General features: G+C 43.2%; 1 protein-coding gene across 13 annotated transcripts in view; it reads right to left on the bottom strand.

The window, feature by feature from the left end:
- CLSPN (claspin) overlaps positions 1-20,727 on the bottom strand; it is an 82,706-nt gene that overhangs the window by 41,460 nt on the left and 20,519 nt on the right. For 7 of the 13 annotated variants that reach the window (XR_001720006.4, XM_016959056.3, XM_016959054.4 and 4 more), the window contains 6 exons: positions 4,247-4,355; positions 3,295-3,743; positions 2,187-2,348; positions 1,430-1,507; positions 1,024-1,096; positions 122-230 (listed from right to left, as the gene is read on the bottom strand). Coding sequence is in view for 12 of the 13 variants with exons in the window: in XM_016959056.3 (XP_016814545.1) it covers positions 122-230; positions 1,024-1,096; positions 1,430-1,507; positions 2,187-2,348; positions 3,295-3,743; positions 4,247-4,355 (980 nt within the window). In the remaining variant the exon portion in view is untranslated. Of the gene's footprint in view, positions 1-121; positions 231-1,023; positions 1,097-1,429; positions 1,508-2,186; positions 2,349-3,294; positions 3,744-4,246; positions 4,356-7,563; positions 7,736-8,892; positions 9,065-20,727 lie in introns of those variants that run through there. The other 6 variants (XM_063782813.1, XM_009453652.4, XM_513311.8 and 3 more) reach the window with 3 other exon arrangements.

Raw genomic sequence — 20,727 nt, 5'->3', positions numbered from 1 at the left:
CCCTTAGTATATATCAGTTAAATCAGTTTTAAGGGAGTGAGAAATCTGAACTTTTTATGCCAGATGTTTGCTACAAAACTAAATGTTCATGAAAATTATAATAAGGAAAGAGAGTTCTTACTTCAATAGTGCCATGGCATTTCCGTGGCAAGTGGGCCGGGGTTTACGTTTGAAGAAATCATGAATGGTTTTATTCTCAGGCATATGATATGGAAGGTTCAGTGCAGACTCTATAAAATGGAATAAAACAAGCAAATATATATACTGTATATTCTGAAATGTCACTTCATATTCAGTTAACTAAGCATAATAACCAAAGCCATCACTAGAAATAGAAAACTCCCCTTTAACAAAGGCAGAGGAGCTAAGTACAAAAAAGCTCCCTGAAGACCAGTGGCTTTTAAACCTAGATGTGAAATCAAAATGATCCAGGAAGTTTTTTAGAAATACAGATTCTTGGATCCCATTTCGAATCTACTGAATCAGAATCTCTGTGGGACCTAAACATTTATATACAGTAGTCCCCGCTTATACAGACAGACATATTCCAAGACCTGCAGTGGATGCCTGAAACTGCAGATGGTACTAAACCATGCAGTGTTTTTTTGATCTGATAACTGAGAGGGCTACTAACGGACTAACAGGCAGGTAATGTATACAGCGTGATACTCTGGACAAAGGGATGATATTTTTAAATTCCATGGACCATGGCTGACACAGGTAACCAAAACTGCAAATAGGGAGGGATTACTACCTCTCCAAAGAATCCTGACACAATCAGTCCATAGACAACCATTAAAAAATTTCCTCCTTACCTGCACTACAGTTCTGAAAATTTCTTCAGTTTATACTAATGTTCCAAGGGCTTTAGAACAATGGCCTTTCACCAAGATCAATTCTAAACTTAATATTATAACCTGAGTTCACATTAGAAGTGTTAAAAAGATAAAAGTCCCCAACATCCAAGTTGAGCTTACAAAGAAATGTTGTGATTTTGCCTCAAAGTTTACTGGGTTGCATTACCTCGAATAAGGCGCTGAGTCTCACTATGCAGTTGTTTTAATGCTTCTTTACTTAATCTGGCTGCCTTTCTTTCCTTAAAGAAAACAAGAAGTGAGACTACATTAATTATATGAATATCCAGAAAGACAGATATTCATCCCTCAAGAGTTTGCTCTCTCCAAGAAAAGAGGAAAGGAAATAGTAAGCATGAGTAAGCCCAAATGCAGTATAAACTCAAGGAATTCATTTATTCCCAAGTCTCAGAGAATTTGTTCAATCCAATCCATATTTTGTTCCTACTATGTACAAAGCAATATGATGGGTAACAGAAAAATATGATAGACAAAATAAAATATTTATCCCTAAGAAATCTATAATCTCCTGTGTAAAGAGATCAGTGTGACTAATATACAGGGCTCTACCTCACCTTCCTCGTGGTTCCTTTTGATAACTCACTTCCTTCCTCAAATGAATAGACCCCACTCTCCAAAGATGGTTCTTTTTTCTAAAAGAAATGGCAGGTTGATTATTAGGACAAAAACGAAATTCAAATAAGAGGATGCTTTAGCTGAAGACTTTTGTAGTCCAACACCACATCATGCTACATTAATAAATCAATAATCATCAAATAGAAATTATTAAACACACAGCATCCTATTATGCTTAGAAAACAGATACCTCAAATGGAGTCTGGACCCTTATTTCTTTTACCTCTGCTTACATCTTTCCCTAAAGAGGGATAATAACTCGCAGGAAGCTAAAAAAAATCTTAGGAAGAAAAATTATGCTTCCAAACACTCGGGACAACAATGTTTTGACTGATGCCTCTCTTTGATACCCTTCCTGAAACCCTATAGGGTTCATTTCTCAAAGGCTACAGGATTGCAAAATTTACATCTCTTCCCTATTATTTACCTGCATCTTACTACACCATCAAATATCTTAGTGTTTTTTTTTTTTCAGCATTCCTAAAAGGGTAATAACAAAACACTAGTTTCCAAAGAAGTTAGCATGTCTATCACTTGTACTGCAAGTCTCCAAAATTAACAGCTGAAAAACTTAAGTCAACTGACACAAGTTTTTCTTCAGTTTAAAAAAAAAATTAAGGTTCCAACAGTAAATTAAAAATATAGCAAAGGTCAGAAGCAGTTGATTAACTCTTATCGCAATCACGCTTTACTTGCCTTGTGCTTTTTTACTTTGTTTTTTACAGCTGCTCTTATTGATTCTAATGACTCTTCATCTTCCAATGGAGAGTTATTTTCATCCTCCAACCCAGTTTCAAAAAGGTCTTTATCCACAAGAAGACAGCCACTGTCATTAAATGGCTGTTCTACATCATCTTCCTAAGTAATACATAAACAAAAAGCATAATCCAATCATTTAAAAATCCAGTATTTCACAACATCATATGGCAATTTGGATCAGGCCAGAAAAAGCCCATGTTTCATCAACAGACAAGCATATAAAATCTAGAACATTCTCACTGGTTCCTAACTCACATGTATCCTTTGAAGTCCAAGTTGTGATTTTATGCAACTGTCTAAAACTAACTTAATAAACAGTAATTTTTTTTTGAAGTAAAATACTTGTTAAGCAACTAGTTTATAAATTTGAGGATGGTTTTTCTAGTTAGCAAACAAGACTACTGACTGATAGATGCATAAAAAAGCCTTCTTTCAGTTAATTTTCATCAGCTCAGAGACAGCAAAGAATTACTCCATGTGCTCATAAAGAAAATCAGAAACCCATTTATTTGGAAATGTCCTCTGCATACCCAAAATAGAATAAGACCAATAAGTTTTGTTTTTTTGGTTTTTGTTTTTGTTTTTTTTTTTGAGACAGGGTCTCACTCTGTCATCCAGGCTGGAATGCAGTGGTACAATTACAGCTTCATTGCAGCCTCGACTTCCTGGGCTCAAGTGATTCTCCCACCTCACCCTCCCAAGTAGTTGGGACTACAGCTGGGACTACGGCCACCACACCCAACTAATTTTTAAAATTTTTGTAGAGATGGGATCTCACTCTGTTGCCTAGGCTGTTCTCGAACTCCTGGGCTTAAGTGACCCTCTGGCCTCAGCCTCCCAAAGTGCTGGGATTAGAGGTATGCACCACTGCACCTGGCCAAGACCAGTTAGTTTTAAATCACATACCTATTGAGAATAATTCTCAACACAAAATAGTCAATTCAAAGCAATAGTCAGAGAGCAGAAACAACCTCAAGTACTAACAGCAACCTTTTCTAAAATGTTAACCTACCCAAGCGATAGCAAATTATTCTTTAAAATGTACCTGGTTTTTTGTTTCCTTCTTTTTTAGCTGTCTAATTTTTTCCATTTTTCTCTCCTCTTTCTCAAGTCTTCTTTTTGATTTTACTTTTGCTTTTCCTGCAGTTCCTTCTTTATCATGTATGTGCTTTTTGGAACTCTTTCTGTCAGTGGTAAAGTCTGTAGAGTTTCCAGACTGAAGACTCAGCTCTAAGCAAGGTTTCACTTGCGCTTCAAGATTTTCCTGATACAAAGACTTTTCCATGTAACTTTCATCACTGTCTGCCACAGTTTTGTAAATCCTTTTGATTTTTGTATTTTTCCCAGCATATAAATTCTCTTTATTTTCCTCCTCGGCACTGTCATAGGTAGTTTTCTCTGGAGAGGCATTTGTGTCCTCTGTTTCGGAATCACTGTCTTGTAGAACCTTCCTGTTTTTCAACTTCTTACTTACAAATATCTCTTCATCTGAATCTGGAGGAAACAATTTTCTTTTAATTATACCATCATTTGATCTTCCTCCTAGTCCCACTACTCCTCAAAAATATATTTTTATACAAGTGATATATAACATTGTGAAATTACGTGACTACTGTTAAGAACTGATTGTAGCAAAGCAAATCTAAAAATACATTTTGAAAAACATTTTCCCTGGGAAAAATGTCTCTTACTGGGAAATGTAATTTTACGTATATTTACAATGTGTAAAGTTGTTCTAACCTCTGGCAGGTGTTAAAATTCCTTTTATTATAGGATGAATGCAATTAACCAGGCAATATGGTAGCTATTAGACATTCAACAATATAACATAGTTTCAAAAAGGTACAAGCACTGTTATTTTGCTTTTATAATAAAACAAACAATAAGGATGGGGCATTAATAATGTAATAAATCAAGAGAATAATGAAATCAATCCAATCTACTTACAACTGAGGCTCCCGCAACCTATTCCTAAAAATAAAAATACTATTACAAACCTCCTTCACTCAAGGGTCCAATTGTTTCATAGCTGCCCTGTCCACTATCTGAAGGACTATCTGCTTCCTCTTGTGAAATGACGTTTGGGTCATTGATTTCTAGGTGAACCTAGAAAATGACAATATACTTTATATTAACCAGCAGGTGACCGAAAGCTCCAAGTACATAATGACACACAAATCATCGTGGGATCATCAACCTGAACTAAGGAAAGAACCAAATACGATGGTTCCTTGAAGGGATGACATTTAGAATTACTGGACAACAAACAAACAAAAGTTCATTTTTCACCTTTGAAGGATGCTAACAGAACCAACTCTTTTAGTAATGGTAAAAAAAAAAATGAAAAGAATCAAGCATTTATTATGCCTTTTCTGTGTGAACTGTTCCCCAATATATCCATACAATTGATGAGGGGAAGTTTCTATTTAGAGAAATATCCTAATGAATTAATAAATGATAGAATTAGATTATCACTATTTTATCAACCCTCAATTAAATAACAGACCTAGGCAATTATCATTAATGGCTGCTAACATCACCAAAACAGAAACAACCAGACATTATGTGCTGCCTAATAGAAGTACCCAATACTAGCCATAAAGTATTCCTGACAGAACAATCAAATTTGAATCCTATCAAGTCTCTAGATCTAACTAGCAAGTTATAGGAAATAGAGGGAATAGGGGAACATGTTGAATAATACCACAGATATGCAATCTAGATGTGGGAAATTCTACAAGTCAAACTGGGTGGTTTCTTTCTCTCTCTCTCTCTCTCTCTTTTTTTTTTTTTTTTTTTTTTTGAGATAGAATCTCGCTCTGTCACCCAGGCTGGAGTGCAGTGGTGCAATCTCGGCTCACTGCAACCTCTGCCTCCTGGGTTCAAGCGATTCTCCTGCCTCAGCCTCCTGAGTAGCTGGGATTACAGGCGCACATCAACACACCCAGCTAATTTTTTCTATTTTAATAGAGACAAGGTTTCACCATGCTGGCCAGGCCGGTTGCAAACTCCTGACCTCAGGTGATCCGCCCACCTCGGCCTCCCAAAATGCTGGGATTACAGGTATGAGCCACTGCACCCGGCCGGTTTCTTTAACAATATATTGCAAAGAAAAAAAAAAGAGAGGGAGAGAAACCTATAAAGAAAGTTAACACATAAGTGAATGTATATATGTGTGTACGTATGTATATTTCTATATATTTATACATGTATGTATATTTCTATATGCTATGTGTATATTTCTTTTTTTTTGAGATGGAGTTTTGCCGTTGTCGCCCAGGATGGAGTGCAATGGCGCGATCTCGGCTCACCGCAACCTCTGCCTCCCAGGTTCAAGCGATTCTCCTGCCTCAGCCTCCCGAGTAGCTGGGATTACAGGCATGTGTCACCACGCCTGGCTAATTTTGTATTTTTGGTAGAGATGGGGTTTCTCCATGTTAGTCAGGCTGGTCTCCAACTCCTGACCTCAGGTGATCCGCCCGCCTCAGCCTCCCAAAGTGGTGGGATTACAGACGTGAGCCACCACGCCCGGCTATATGTATATTTCTTCTTTTCTTTTTTTGAGACGGAGTTTCGCTCTTATTGCCCAAGCTGGAGTGCAATGGCACGATCTTGGCTCCCTACAACCTCCGCCTCCTGGGTTCAAGCGATTCTCCAGCCTCAGCCTCCCAAGTAGCTGGGATTACAGGCGCGTGCCACCATGCCCGGCTAATTTTTTGTAGAAACGGGGTTTCACCATGTTAGCCAGGCTGGTCTCGAACTTTTGACCTCAGGTGATCCACCTGCCTCAGCCTCCCAAAATGCTGGAATTACAAGCGTAAGCCACCACAACCGGCCCTGTATATTTCTATATACATAAATGTATGCTTTATATATGTATGTATATCTTAAAATACATACATATATGCATATATACACATATATAATATAAACAATTACAAAATGCCAACTTCGGATGATGATTCAAAAAACTAAAAATGTAAATAATTATGCTAAAGTGGCATATAAAAATAAATGAAATATCTCTGAGTCAAAGAAATCTGAACACTGACTAGATACTTCTTAGGTGTGGTAATAATATCGTAGTATCTATTTTTGGAAAGCTCTTGTTTGTTAGATATGCACACTAAAATATTTGTGGTTCAAATAATATGATATCTGGGATTTTCTTCCAAATAATCCTGTAAGAGGAAAAATGGGTAGCTGTATGAATAAAACAAGATTGGCCATGACTTGAAAATACAGGTTGAACATCTCTAACCTGAAAATCTGAAATGCTCCCAATTCCAAAATATTTGAGCACTGACATGATGCCACTAGATGAAAATTCCACACCTGACCTCATATGATGAGCTGCAGTAAAACCTTTGCTTCATGCATGAAATTATTTTAAAATGCTGTATAAAATTACCTTCAGACTATGTGTGTAAGGTATATATGAAATATAACTGAATTTCATGTTTAGACTTGGGTCCCTCCCCCAAGATATCTCATTATGTGTATGCAAATATTCCAAAATCCAAAATAAATCTGAAATTCAAAACCCTTCTGGTCCCAAGCATTTCAGACGAGAGATATTCAAACTGTAGTTGAAGTAAGGTGATGGGTTCATTATACCATCCTTTCTACGGTTGTATAGGTTTGAAAATTTGTAAATAAGACAGTTTAAAAAGTCGCAAATAAAAACCTAAGGAGGAGGGGTGTGTTAGGTGACTTGATCAGTTAGTGACCTTAAAGCTAACCCTAGATGCCAAGTCTACCTCCTTAGTGTTCTCAGGGCTCTGAATCAACTTATTAATAAAGGGAGAAATATGAACATCAGTAATGTAACAGGGCACAAGGCCTCAGCTGAGTGGTTTCTCAAAAAATTATTAAATTGGTCAGGCATGGTGACTCACGCCTGTAATCCCAGCACTTTGGGAGGCCGAGGCGGGTGGATCACAAGGTCAGGAGTTCGAGACTAGCCTGGCCAATACAGTGAAATCCCGTATCTACTAAAAATACAAAAATTAGCTGGGCGTGGTGGTGTGTGCCTGTAGTCCCAGCTGCTCAGGAGGCTGGGGCAGGAGAATCGCTTGAATCCAGGAGACAGAGGTTGCAGTGAGCCGAGATTGTGCCACTGCACTCCAGTCTGGGCAACAGAGCGAGACTCCGTCTCAAAAAAAAAAAAAAATTATTAAATTGATTTGAATGCAAGGTACAAATTTTTTTTTTTTTTGATACAGTGTCTCACTCTGTCACCTAGGCTGGAGTGCAGTGGCAGGATCATGGCTCACTGCAGCCTTGACCTCCCAGGCCCAAAGGATTCTCTCACCTCAGCCTCCCGAGTAGCTGGGACCGAGTAGCTGGGACCACAGGCGACGCCCGGCTAATTTTTTTTTTTTTTTTGTAGAGGCGGGGTTTTGCCATGTTTTCTACGCAGGCTGGTTTCGAACTCTTGAGCTCAAGCAATCTGCCGGCCTTAGCCTCCCGAAGTGCTGGGATTGCTGAGAATTAATATGTATGCACTGATGATCCTCTCAACAATCCAAAGCAGTAAAACTATTACTTCTGTTTGTGAATGTGGAAACCGAATTTAGGTAACCAGACAGCTCAAGGAATAGGGCTGCTTTGAATGACGATTATCTTCTAGGCAATTTGCAGCAACGTCAAAGGGCAGGGCCAGGAACAGGGTGGGGTGAGGTCTCAAAAAATTCAGTAATCAAAATGAATAACATTAATGCAATATTTTTTAAAAAATTAAATCAATAATCTACAGCTCATGAGGTAAATAATATGCCCGCTTTTGTAAATAAAGTTTATTGGAAACAGGGATGGAATTAGGGTGAGGTGATTGAGGCAAGGTCGTGCAAATGACTGGTCGGATCTCGTCTTTGTTTAAACGTCTGATATTTTGTTCAATATCAAATCATAAAAAGTTTTTGCATTAATTTTGGTTTTTAAAAAATATTGCATTAAAATATGAGTTTGATTGAGGGTTTTGGCGCCCCTTTAAATTTTGCTCCTAAGGCGGGAGTGCCTTGCCCGAATTCGGCCCCAGAAAGGACACAGCTCTGGAAACATCTGTTTTCTATGCCCAATTTCGCCAGGGAGCTGCCAGCCACCAGCCAGGAGCCCCAACAGTGACTTCCCCACTCGGGGCCCGGTCGGAAAACGCAAAGGGCCTGCGCGCGATGACCTCCAGGGCCCCTCCCAGGCCCAGTGTGGAACTCCCTAACACCCTCGCTCGCCCTCTCTCTGCGGAGAATGCCCCCGCACCACTGCGGCCGGGTTCGGCTAGAGCCTCCCGGCTTTCAGAGCACCCTGAGGGGAGGAGCTTCCGCGACAGGAAACGCGCCAAAGGGGAGGGCTGGCGGCAGGAACCGGCTGAAGAGGGGCTGGGCTGCCGGCAGTGCGCGCCGCAGAGACCTGGAGCTCTCCGGCCACGGAGCCCGAAGCGCGGGAAGCCCGGCGGCGGGACGGGATGCCCGGTCGGAACCCATCCCGGCCGAGTCTCGAGGCCGCGGGAGCCGGCGCGGCGAACGCCGGGAGCTGCAGTCCTCCCGCCCGGGCGCCTTGGGTCAGCGGGGTCTACCCCGGCCCCACCTAACCTCTCGGTGCCCGGCCTTCTAAGCCCCCGTGGGGGGCGTGTGCATAAACTCACCTCAGAACCCACCTCGCCTGTCATGACTTCTGCCTCCCCTGCGCTCCACTAGGGACGGAGCTGTCTCTGATTCCCTCAGCCGGAGAGCAGCGGCTCCCGCCGTCTACAGCCCAGCAGTGCTGTTCTTGCTTTCCCGCCCAGCCAGAGTGGAGGTCCCACCCAGATGGTTTGCACCAATCCAGAGGGGGCTTTCCAGCGAGTCCCCGCCCCCTTCCGACCCACCAATCACGCAGCGCCTCTGGCCGCCCAATCTCCTATTACCCAGGCTGAGTTGGCGGGTCGCAGCTGCTGGTAGCGGAGCCTGGGGGAGCTGGAGGTGCACGGGGGCGGGGCAGTCGGTACCAGGCGAGCCGTGGTCTTTGACCTTTGACACTTGCCAAAGCATCGAGTGCGACTGGAGGGGTGAGTCTTTCGGGGGGAAGTGAGCTGGGAAACGGTTCCTGGGCACCTGGGAGTGTCCTGTACCTGAACTTTTTAGAGGAATTCCAAGGTTCCCGTGGGGATTTTCTCCACTGACTTCATTTCTGGAGCAGCTAGATCCTGTCTGCCTCTTGTACATGACACTTACCACTGAATATATATATATATATATATATATATATATATATACACTCACACACATATATATACACACACACATATATGTACACACATATATACATACACATATATACACATACACATGTATATGTATACACACACACTTTTTTTTTTTTGAGATGGAGTCTCCCTCTGTTAGCCAGGATGAAATGCAGTGGTGCGATCTCGGCTCACTGCAACCTCCGCCTCCCGGGTTCAAGCGATTCTCGTGCCTCAGCCTCCTGAGTAGCTAGGATTACAGGCACCCGCCACCAACCCCTGGCTAATTTTTGTATTTTTAGTAGAGACGGGGTTTCACCATTTTGGCCAGGCTGGTCTCGAACTCCTGATCTCAAATGATCCTCGCCTCGGCCTCCCAAAGTGCTGGGAGGCCTCATACCCCTCACAGGCATGAGCCACTGTGCCCGGCCCACTTTTATTTTTTAAAGAGGGCCGGGCGCCATGGCTCACGCTTGTAATCTCAACGCTTTGGGAGGCCGAGGTGGGAGGATGGCTTGAGTCCAGGAGTTTGAGGTTAGAGTGAGTTGTGATCGCACCACTGCACTTCAGCGTAGGCGATAGAGGGAGACCTTGTCTCTAAAGAAAAAAGGTTTGTGGGCTGCTCAGATACCAAAGAATATGGTTGGGTAATCTTCATAATTCTCTGTAGGGTTAATTTGAGGATGTAGAAAGCACTCATCACTCCTAGAGGGCATTCTACCTTTAAACAAGGCTGGAAAAAGAATTGAAGCTCTGAAATCAGGTTTATCCCAGACACAGTTCTTTTTTTTTTTTTTTTTTTTTTTTTTTGTTGAGACAGAGTCTCTCCCTGTCACCATGGCTGGGTGCAATGGCATGATCTCGGCTCACTGCAACCTCCGCCTCCCGGGTTCAAGCGATTCTCCTGCCTCAGCCTCCTGAGTAGCTAGGATTACAGGCGTGTGCCACCACGCTCAGATAATTTTTTGTAACTTTAGTAGAGACAAGGTTTCACCATTTTGGCCAGGCTGATCTTGAACTCCTGACCTCGTGATCCGCCCGTCTCAGCCTCCCAAAGTGCTGGGATTACAGGTGTGAGTCACCGCACCTGGCCTATCCCAGACAATTCTAATCCCAGTTTTGCCACTGTGCTGGCCATTATTTTTTGCCTCTCCAGGTCAATTTTCTGTCCTTCCTTTACCCTGGTGTGTGTCAAGGCAAGGCTGACCTCTCTAGACTGTATTATCCCAGCTCCCTTGCCCTTCTGGTTGGGTCAGGCCCCTGTAAAGACACCTTATAAGGTTACTGTAAGGAGATGAGAGGCCACCAGGAAAGAAAGGTCAGAGTATTTATTGCTCACTTCACCCTCCATGGTCATATCCACTGCCAGTGTGGCCAGCTTGGCCCAGCTTGCCCAGGACTTTCCTAGTTTTAGCACTAAAAGTCCTGCATCCTGAGAACCTCCTCAGTCACAGGTATACCAAATGGTTGGTTCTTCACCCAATCCACTGGCCTCCTCTTCCAAGTTTCCAGCTTTAGCTGGGTTCAGAAAAAAGCTCCCTCTCCACATCTTCATTTCTTTACTTCCCCACCATTTCTCAATCCACTTCTGTCCCCACCAACAAGAGCCCATCATCCATCCTCTTCTCTTTTTGTGTCTTGGTTTATCCACCTTTTCATCCATTTACTATTAATTTCTACATCAACGATTCCCAGGTATACATCTATGGCACTCCACATCATATATGGAGGGCTAACGTTTATTGAAGCCTTACTCAGTGGCAGAAACAGTTGCAAGGATTTTATAAGTGTTATCTTATTTAATCTTCAGAGTAAACTTGTAATATTATTATCTCTTTCTTAGAAGATGAGGAAACCAGACTTTTAAAAGGCTAGAAACTGGTGGAGCCAATTTTCAGACTCGATGTGACTTCAGAGCTCATACCCCTCAGAAAGACCCTGCCTGAGCATCCTCTGTGTTCTGCCTCCTTATCCTATGCTGGTTTCCCTGATAACACTTTCCTTTGCCTGAAATTTTATTTATATCTGTTTGTCTGTTGTTGCTCCAAGAGAACAGGCGTTTTGTTTTCTTGGCCTCTGTATCATTGCAACCTAGAATTGTCTTTCTTAAACTTGAGCATGCATCAGAATAATCTGAAAGGCTGGTAAAAACAGCGATTGTTGGGTCCTAGTGCCAAAGTTTCTGATTCAGTATGTCTGAAGTGGGGTCCAGAGATGTATACTTCTTTCTTTCCTTTTTTTCTTTTTCTCCCTGAGTGCAGTGGCATGATCACAGCTCACTGCAGCCTCAACCTCCCAGGCTCAAGCAACCCTTCCACCTCAGCCTCCCAAGTGGCTGGGCTACAGGTGTGCACCACCATGCCCAGCTAATTTTTTATTTTGTAGAGACGGGGTGTCACCATGTTGCCCAAGCTGGTCTCAAACTCCTGGACTCAAGCAACCTGCACATCTTGGCCTCGCAAAGTGCTGGGATTACGGGCATGAACCACCGTGCCCCACAGGAATGTATATTTCTAACAAATTCCCTGGTGATGCTAGTGTTGCTGATCTGGAGACCACACTTTGAGAACAAAGGACTTAGAACATCCCAGGTTCAAGGTAGGAAAACTGATAAATATTTGTTGAACTAATTAATTCATTCACTTGACAACTTCTTGAGCTCCCTCTGAAAGTGAATGAGTGAAATAATATTCCTTATATTAGTATTTTAAAATATCTTTGGGGAGCACCTTTTCACTCATCACAGAAGCTAAGAGAGAAAGCTCCAATTTGAACAACGGGTGGACATGGGTAAGCTAGGAAAGGAAAACCTTTCATTCAATTTTTATTGTGGTAAAACATATATAACATAAAATTTACCATCTTAACCATTTTAAAGTATGCAGTTCAGAAGTACATTCAAAGTGTTATGTAACCAATCTTCAGAATTCTTTTCTTTTTCTCTTCTTTTTTTTTTTGAAATGGAGTTTTGCTCTTGTTGCCTAGGCTGGAATGCAATGGTGCTATCTTGGCTCACTGCAACCTCTGCCTCCCGGGTTCAAGCAATTCTCCTGCCTCAGCCTCCCAAGTAGCTGGGATTACAGGCACCTGCCACCACGCCTGGCTACTTTTTTGTATTCTTAGGAGAGACGGGGTTTCACCATGTTGGCCAGGCTAGTCTTGAACTCCTGACCTCAAGTGACCCATGCACCTTGGCCTCCCAAAGCGCTGGGATTACAGGTGTGACCCAACGGGCCTGGCCTAGAACTCCTTTCATCTTGCAAAACTGAAACTCTATGCCCATTAAGCAACAACTTCATACTCCTCCCATCCCCAGGAAACTTTTATTTTACACATTAACTTGTGCCAAGATAAAGTGAGTCTGTATTTAGAATTAGCAACCTGTATTCTCAATTTTGGTGAATGGAACCATATCCACTCACCAGTTTAGAAACCTGTGAATCACCTTGACCTCTCTGTCCCTTCATTGTTGTAGTCATCCAACAATCCTTGTTTATCAAGTTGATAAATGGCAACAAAGGAAACATCTGGAGTGCTCACTTTACAGAGATTAGTCTGAACCTGTCCCATAGAGGGCTTCATAAACTTAGGTAACTAATTTAGTTTCTCAGAAACGTGTTCTTTTTTGGAGGTTGGGTGCAGTGGGTCATGCCTGTAATCCCAGAATTTTGGGAGGCTGAGGCAGTCAGATCACTTGAGGCCAGGAGTTTGAGACCAGCCTGGCCAACATGGTGAAACCCTGATTCTACTAAAAATACAAAAATTAGCTGGGCGTGGTGGCGGGCACCTGTAGTCCCAGCTACTTGGGAGGCTGAGGCAGGAGAATTGCTTGAACCTGGGAGGCGGAGATTGTGGTGAGCTGAGATCGTGCGCCACTGCACTCCAGCCTGGGTGACAGAGCAAGACTCCATTTCAAAAAAAGAAAAGAAACTTGTTCTTCTTTTTTGTAACTAGAAAACATTGGATGAGATCATGATTCTCAAATAGGTTTAATGAGTAGGGCACCCGAAAGTATAGCACTTCATAGGAAGCATTTTGCAGTACTGATGCTGTTAATCTGGTCATTTGAATGCGGAAACATTTTAACTAGTAGGATATATTATTATATTACAAAAAAATATTTAAAAAGCAATTCTGACATTACAAGTCTGGGAAAAAATCAGCCATGGAACTTAACATGCTCAGCCAGTTCTAAAAGTGCTCTATTTATATTGTGCTCCTTGGCAGACAAAAGCAGAAACCAAAGGCTTAAGAAAGTTTGGAGGAAGATAATTGACTGAATTATGTCTTTTATTTCTTTTTCTGCAAATTGAGGAAGATTACCATGTTACATTTTTAGTACTGCTATTCCTCTGGAGTAAAGTTTAAAACTACCTGCTTTTCCAAAGTCCTGGGCCGCTAAATTACCTTTGTCCCTGGGGAAACACTGCCACTGTGTGGCAGACCTTGGTTATGCCACTCTATCCTAAAACCATTTGAGACGTGGGGGTCATTTTAAGATTATTCAAGTTATTTAATTGTTCCTTTGGTGGGGTAAAATAACTGCATCTCCCAGTATCTTATTTTAAAAATAATTTCGGCCAGGTGAGGTGGCTCACGCCTGTAATCCCAGCACTTTAGGAGGCCAAGGCTGGTGGATTGCCTAAGCTCAGGAGTTCACAACCAGCCTGGGCAACACGGTGAAACCCCGTCTCTACTAAAAATACAAAAAAAAAAAAAAATTAGCCAGGCGTGGTGGTGTGTGCCTGTAGTCCTGCTACTCGGGAGGCTGAGGCAGGAGAATCGCTTAAACTCGTGAGGCAGAGGTTGCAGTGAGCCGAGATCACACCACCGCACTCCAGCCTGGGAGACAGAACGAGACTCTGTCTCAACAACAACAACAAAATCATATTGTCATTCCATACAGTTATGAAGCTTCTCTTAGAGAGTACCCTGCTTGAAGGTCAGAGCTGTTTTTCTTGCTTATCATAGTAGCCTCTGACTTTTAAAATGGTACAGGGCCTCGGTGCAGTGGCTCAGCCTGTAATCCCAGCACTTTGGGGAGGCTGAGGCAGGTGGATCACTTGAGGCCAGGAGTTCGACCAGAATAATAGGAGCTAGACCAGTTAAGTGGGAGATTATGGGAACCTGAACTAGATCAATGGTAGTAACAATGAAGAGGAGAGGATGGTGAAACTCTGTCTGTACTAAAAATGCAAAAATTAGCCCAGTGCGGTGGCACATGCCTGTAATCCCAGCTACTCCAGAGGCTGACACACAAGAATCACTTGAACCCAGGAGTCAGAGGTTGCAGTGAGCCAAGATTGCACCACTGCACTCCAGCCTGGGCAACAGAGTGAGACTCTGTCTCAAAAAATAATAAGACACTGGGCACAGTGGTTCATGCCTGTTATCCCAGCACTTTGGAAGGCCGAGGCAGGCGGATCACTTGAGGCCGGGAGTTCAAAACCAGCCTGGCCAACATGGTGAAACCCCGTATCTGCTAAAAATACAAAAATTAGCCGGGTGTGGTGGCAGGTGCCTGTAATCCCAGTTACTCAGGGAGTCTGAGGCAGGAGAATCGCTTGAACCTGGGATGCAGAGGCTGCAGTAAGCCAAGATCGCGCCACTGCACTCCAGCCTGGGTAACAGAGTGAGACTCGGTCTCAAAAAAAAAAAAGAAAATAAAAAAAGGAAATAATAATAGAATAAAAGAAAACAGCACAGGGCTGAACACAATGGCTCATGTCTGTAATCCCAGCACTTTGGGAGGCTGAGACAGGAGGAGGCTTGAGCTCAGAAGTTCAAGACCAGCCTGAGCAACATAGTGAGACCTCATCTTTACTAAAAATTTTTTTAAAAATTAGCTGAGAGTGGTGACGAGCACCTGTGGTCCCAGCCACTTAGGAGGCTGAAGTGGGAAGATCACTTGAGCCTGAGGCTGTAATAAGCCATGATCGCACCACTGCACTCCAGCCTGGCCAACGGAGCGAGACCGTGACTCAATTTTTTTTTAAAGGTATAGGGCCTGATATATAGTGGGTGCTTAATAAATAATTGTTAAGGCCAGGCGCATTGGCTCACGCCTATAATCCCAGCACTTTGGGAGGCCAAGGCAGGTGGATCATAAGGTCAAGAGTTCAAGGCCAGCCTGGCCAAGATGGTGAAACCCAGTCTCTACTAAAAATACAAAAAATTAGCCGGGCATGGTGGCAGGTGCCTGTAATCCCAGCTATTTGTGAGGCTGAAGCAGAGAATTGCTTGAATCCGGGAGGCGGAGGTTGCAGTGAGCCAAGATTGCACCACTGCACTCCAGCCTGGGTGACGGAGTGAGACTCTGTCTCAAAAAAAGAATAAACAAATAACAAATGATTGTTGAATAAGTGGTTAAGATACTAGGGACTAAACAAAAACAAAAACAAATAATGCCAGGGCCTTTTCCCAAGGTATATAAGCACACACCGTCAGCTAGTCTGTATGCAGAAGCTCCCTTCCCATGACACTGGGGAAATCTAAAGTACCTATAAAATATTCATCCACTTGAGCACCTATTTTAAGCCCCTACTAGATACAAAGAATATAAAGACAAATAAAATACAATCTTGTTCTCAGAGAGCTTCCCACTGCAGTCAGAGACAGGCAAGCAAACAAGCATGTGTGATATGGAAGTGTGTACAGGTAGCTTCAGGAGGGAGCTATTTGTCCTTGAGGGAAGGACAACTGACTGTGCCTGGGGTAAGTAAGTGGGGAGATGACTCCTGAACTGAGTTTCAAAGATGAATTGAAGTTCTCCAGGCTGGTACAGGGAGGAGAAGGCCTTCCAGGTATGTGAAGGGGCTTGAAAAAGCATGTTGTGTTTGAGGAACTAAAAGTAGGTCAGTATGACTAGAGCATGGTGTAGAGGTGTGGCCAGAATAAAGGCTAAACAGGTTATGAACAGGTTAGATAATGAAGGTTAAACCAGGAACAAAAGGTCTGTAATGCCATGCCTAAAAGTTTAGCTTTTAGACAGTATGAACAGAGCAGATGGGGTGTGGGGAGGGACTTTGTTAAGGAGAGCGATATGACCAGATATATGCTTGAGAAAGATTATTCTAGCAGCATATGAAGCATGGATTGGAAGGGGATTAGACTGGAGGCAGGAAGACCAGTTGTCTAAGTGGGAGATTATGGAAACCTGAACTAGGTCAATGGTAGTAACAATGGAGAGGAGAGGATGGATTGGGAAAAGAGGCAAAGCTGACAGGGCTTGATGGATGATTAACTTTGAGGGGCGAGGGACAGTGGAGCCAATGTGACTCCAGTGACACCCACATTTCTGTACTGGTGAGTGATGGATTGTGATGCCATTCACCAAAATTAAGAATGCAGGTCACTAATTCCAAATACAGACTCACTTTAGCTTGGTGCAAATTAATGTGTAGAATGAAAGATTTCTCCTTCCTAGCTCTCCCCGGTCTACTCATTGTCCAAATTGGAGTCACTTCTGGTGACTAAAGAGGTGGTCCCCAGGCTCAGCCTTTCTCTCCATTCTATTTCCAAACTGCTATCCCTACAGCACCCCAAACCTGAACTCTTTTGTATTCCATTCGCATATTTCTTTTTCTTTCTTTTTTTTTTTTTTTTTGAGACAGTCTCGCTCTGTTGCCCAGGCTGGAGTGCAGTGGCGCAATCTCGGCTCACTGCAAGCTCCGCCTCTGGGGTTCACGCCATTCTCCTGCCTTAGTCTCCCGAGTAGCTGGGACTACAGGCGCCCGCAACCACGCCCGGCTAATTTTTTATATTTTTAATAGAGACGGGGTTTCACCGTGTTAGCCAGGATGGTCTCGATCTCCTGACCTCGTGATCTGCCCGACTTGGCCTCCCAAAGTGCTGGGATTACAGGCGTGAGCCACCGTGCCCAGCCTAATTTTTGTATTTTTAGTAGAGACAGGGTTTTGCCATATTGGCCAGGCTGGTCTTGAACTCCTGACCTCAGGTGACCTGCCCACCTCGGCCTCCCAAAGTGCTGGGATTACAGACATGAGCCACTGCGCCCGGCCCATTCCTACTTTCTATTACATTTCAGCTCCCGCTTATAGATTGGCTAATATTTGACCCCCTTCAGGAATGCCAGATAATTCAACTATACCTAGAAGGGTAGAGCCTTATGAGAATACAGTAACTCCTTCAAACACAATATAGTTGGCATAGGGGAACACTTAGGAACTTCTAAGACAGGAGGTGTTATTGGACAGACAATATAATTTTGTGCTTACTATAGGCCCGAAGGATGGTTTTACCAGTGTTATTCAACCAGGGGATTTATCATGATTGTCAGAATGGCCCAGAATCTCTTGGCATTTTGTGGATAAGACCAAGGTTGCTAAATGTCAGTGAGAAACATTACAATAGGCAAAGAGAAGGAGAAGTATTTTAGGCAGAGAAAATAGAATGCGTAAAGTCATGGAGACAGGAATAATAGTAAGATATTAAGGGAAATGTCCAACTAATGACTTTAGAGGGGACTAGTAGGTGATGATGGTAAGGAAAGTAGGGAATAAGATCTAAAGATTGTTTAAATTCAACTCAATAAGCATCTACAGAGTGTCTATTTGGAGCCTGAATATCTGCTAGACTCATGAGATATAAGAGAAAACAAAACAAGTTATGTTTCTCTGAGGATAAAATATCATTACAAATAAATAAATTGTGAAGTAGATTGTGATGAGTGTTATAGAAAAGATATGAGATTTGTGCTCCAGAAGCACGATCATAGCAGACCTTGAATATGAAGAATAGAACTATAAGACATACAGTCATTCATTCACCACACAAACCTTTATTGAACATTGTGGTAGACTGAGAGAATAATGGTGACTGTGCCCTCTCCCTTTTTCAATGTGATTTTGCTGTACCTCCCATCTAATTCAACATCTCTTAAATCTGGGCTGTCCTAGTTATTTGTATTAATCAACAGAATAGGCTGAGTATGGTTGCTCATGCCTGTAAACCCAATACTTTAGGAGGCTGAGGTAGGTGGACAGCTTAAGCCCAGGAGTTCAAGACCAGCCTGGGCAACGTGGTGGAACCCCATCTCTACAAAAAATACAAAATTTAGCTGGGGCTGGTGGTGCATGCCTGTGGCCCCAGCTACTCAGAAGGGTGAGGTAGGAGGATCACCTGAGCCCGGTGAGGTCAAGCTACAGTGAGCCATGATTGCACCACTGCACTCCAGCCTGGGCAACATAGCAAGACCCTCTCCCCCACTCCCCTGCCCCTCCAAATCAACAGAATATATTGCAGGTAGCTTTGTACTGGGCACAGTGGCTCATGCCTGTAATCCCAGCTACTCAGGAGGCTGAGGTGGGAGGATCGCTTGAGCCCAGGAGGTCAAGGATGCAGTGAGCTATGATCACACCACTGCACTCCAGCCTGGGCTAGAGAATGAGACTCTGTCTCAAAAACAACAACAACAAAAAGAAGGTAGCATTGTATAGTTTCTGAGGCTAAGCCTTAAGGGATTTTGCAGCTTTCAGTTTCATTATCTCAGAACACTGCGGCCACTATTTTTTTTTTTTTTTTTTTTTTTTTGAGATGGAGTTTTGCTCTTATTGCCCAGGCTGGAGTGCAATGGCACGATCTTGGCTTACCGCAACCTCTGCCTCCTGGGTCCAAGCAATTCTCCTGCTTCAGCCTCCCAGGTAGCTGGGATTACAGGCACGCACCACCACGCCCGGCTAATTTTGTATTTTTAGTAGAGACGGGGTTTCTCCATGTTGGTCAGGCTGGTCTTGAACTCCCAACCTCAGGCAATCCGCCCACCTCAGCCTCCCAAAGTGATGGGATTACAGGAGTGAGCCACCACGCCTGGCCTGTGGCCACTATTTAAGAAACCAAGTTATCCCATTGAATGGGCCACATGGAAGAGAATCAAGACACCTCAGCCAACAGCTAATTGCCAGACATGACCATCCTGGACCACCCAGCCCCATTTAGCCACCAGATGAATACAACCATGTGAGTGACCAAAGATGAGACCAGGAGAAGAATCAACCAGCTAAGCCCAGCCAAATTACAGAATTATGGGCCGGGCTCAGTGGCCCACGCCTGTAATCCCAGCACTTTGGGAGGCCAGGGCAGGCGGATCACCTGAGATCAGGAGTTCGAGACCAGCCTGGCCAACATGGTGAAACCCTGTCTCTACTAAAAATACAAAAATGAGCTGGATGTGGTGGCACATGCCTGTAGTCCCGGCTACTTGGGAAGCTGTGGCAGGAAAATTGCTTCAACCTGGGAGGCAGAGGTTGCAGTGAGCCAAGATAGTGCCACTGCATTTCAGCCTGGGCGACAAAGCAAGACTCCGTCTCAAAAAAAAAAAAAAATTACAGAATTATGGGCAAATAAATGATTGTTGTTTGTTGTTTGGTATGGTTTGTTATGCAGTAATGGATAATTAAAAGACGCTCCTATCATGGGTTAGACATTGTTTGAATGAGGCCTTCCATATATATTATTTAGCTGACACAACAAACCTATAGAGTGGGTAACTCTTACTATCCCCATTTTTATAAATGGAAACTGAGGTCCAGAGTAGGAGAGAGGGTTTATTATTCAGGATCACAGAGCTAATTAATAGCTTAGCTGGGATTTGAATCTCACCTCTCTAACTCCAATTCCAGTGCTCCTTTCACTCTTCCAGGATGCTTCTTTGCTGTATTTACAGATGCATGACCCTATTATCTTCTTAAAAGATAGATATCAACTCTTGTTAGGAATGCCAAGTTTTAGAAAGGTGTTAGATATAAGAGTTCCCAATATAAGACTATGTATTTGATCAATAAGCCCAGACGCTACCAGTAATACTCAGAAAATCACCAAATGTAATGCCTGACACAATGATGCTATAATTTTTCCTTCTAATGGAACCAAATGAGACTTACATATTGTGACCATTAAATACGGTATTGTTATCACAACCTCTCTGCCATTTCTTATATCTACACGTCTGTATTGAGAGAGAAGGATAAATGAATGCAAATGCCCTTCTTTTTTTCATTTTTTTCTTTTTGAAACAGGGTTGCCCAGGCTGTAGTGCAGTGGCACGATGTCGGCTCACTACAACCTCCGCCTCCTGGGCTCAAGCCTGCCTCCTGCCTCAGCCTCCCAAGTAGCTGAGACTACAGGCATGTACCACTACATCTGACTAATTTTTGTGTTTTTTGTAGAGACGGGTGTTTGCCATGTTGCCCAGACTGGTCTTGAACTCCGAAGCTCAAGGGATCCTCCTCCCTTGGC

The sequence above is a fragment of the Pan troglodytes genome, chromosome 1 (assembly GCF_028858775.2).
Source record: "Pan troglodytes isolate AG18354 chromosome 1, NHGRI_mPanTro3-v2.0_pri, whole genome shotgun sequence".
Classification (NCBI taxonomy): domain Eukaryota; kingdom Metazoa; phylum Chordata; class Mammalia; order Primates; family Hominidae; genus Pan; species Pan troglodytes.
Note: the sequence above shows the minus strand (reverse complement) of the source record. Positions and strands in the feature narration are given on the sequence as shown.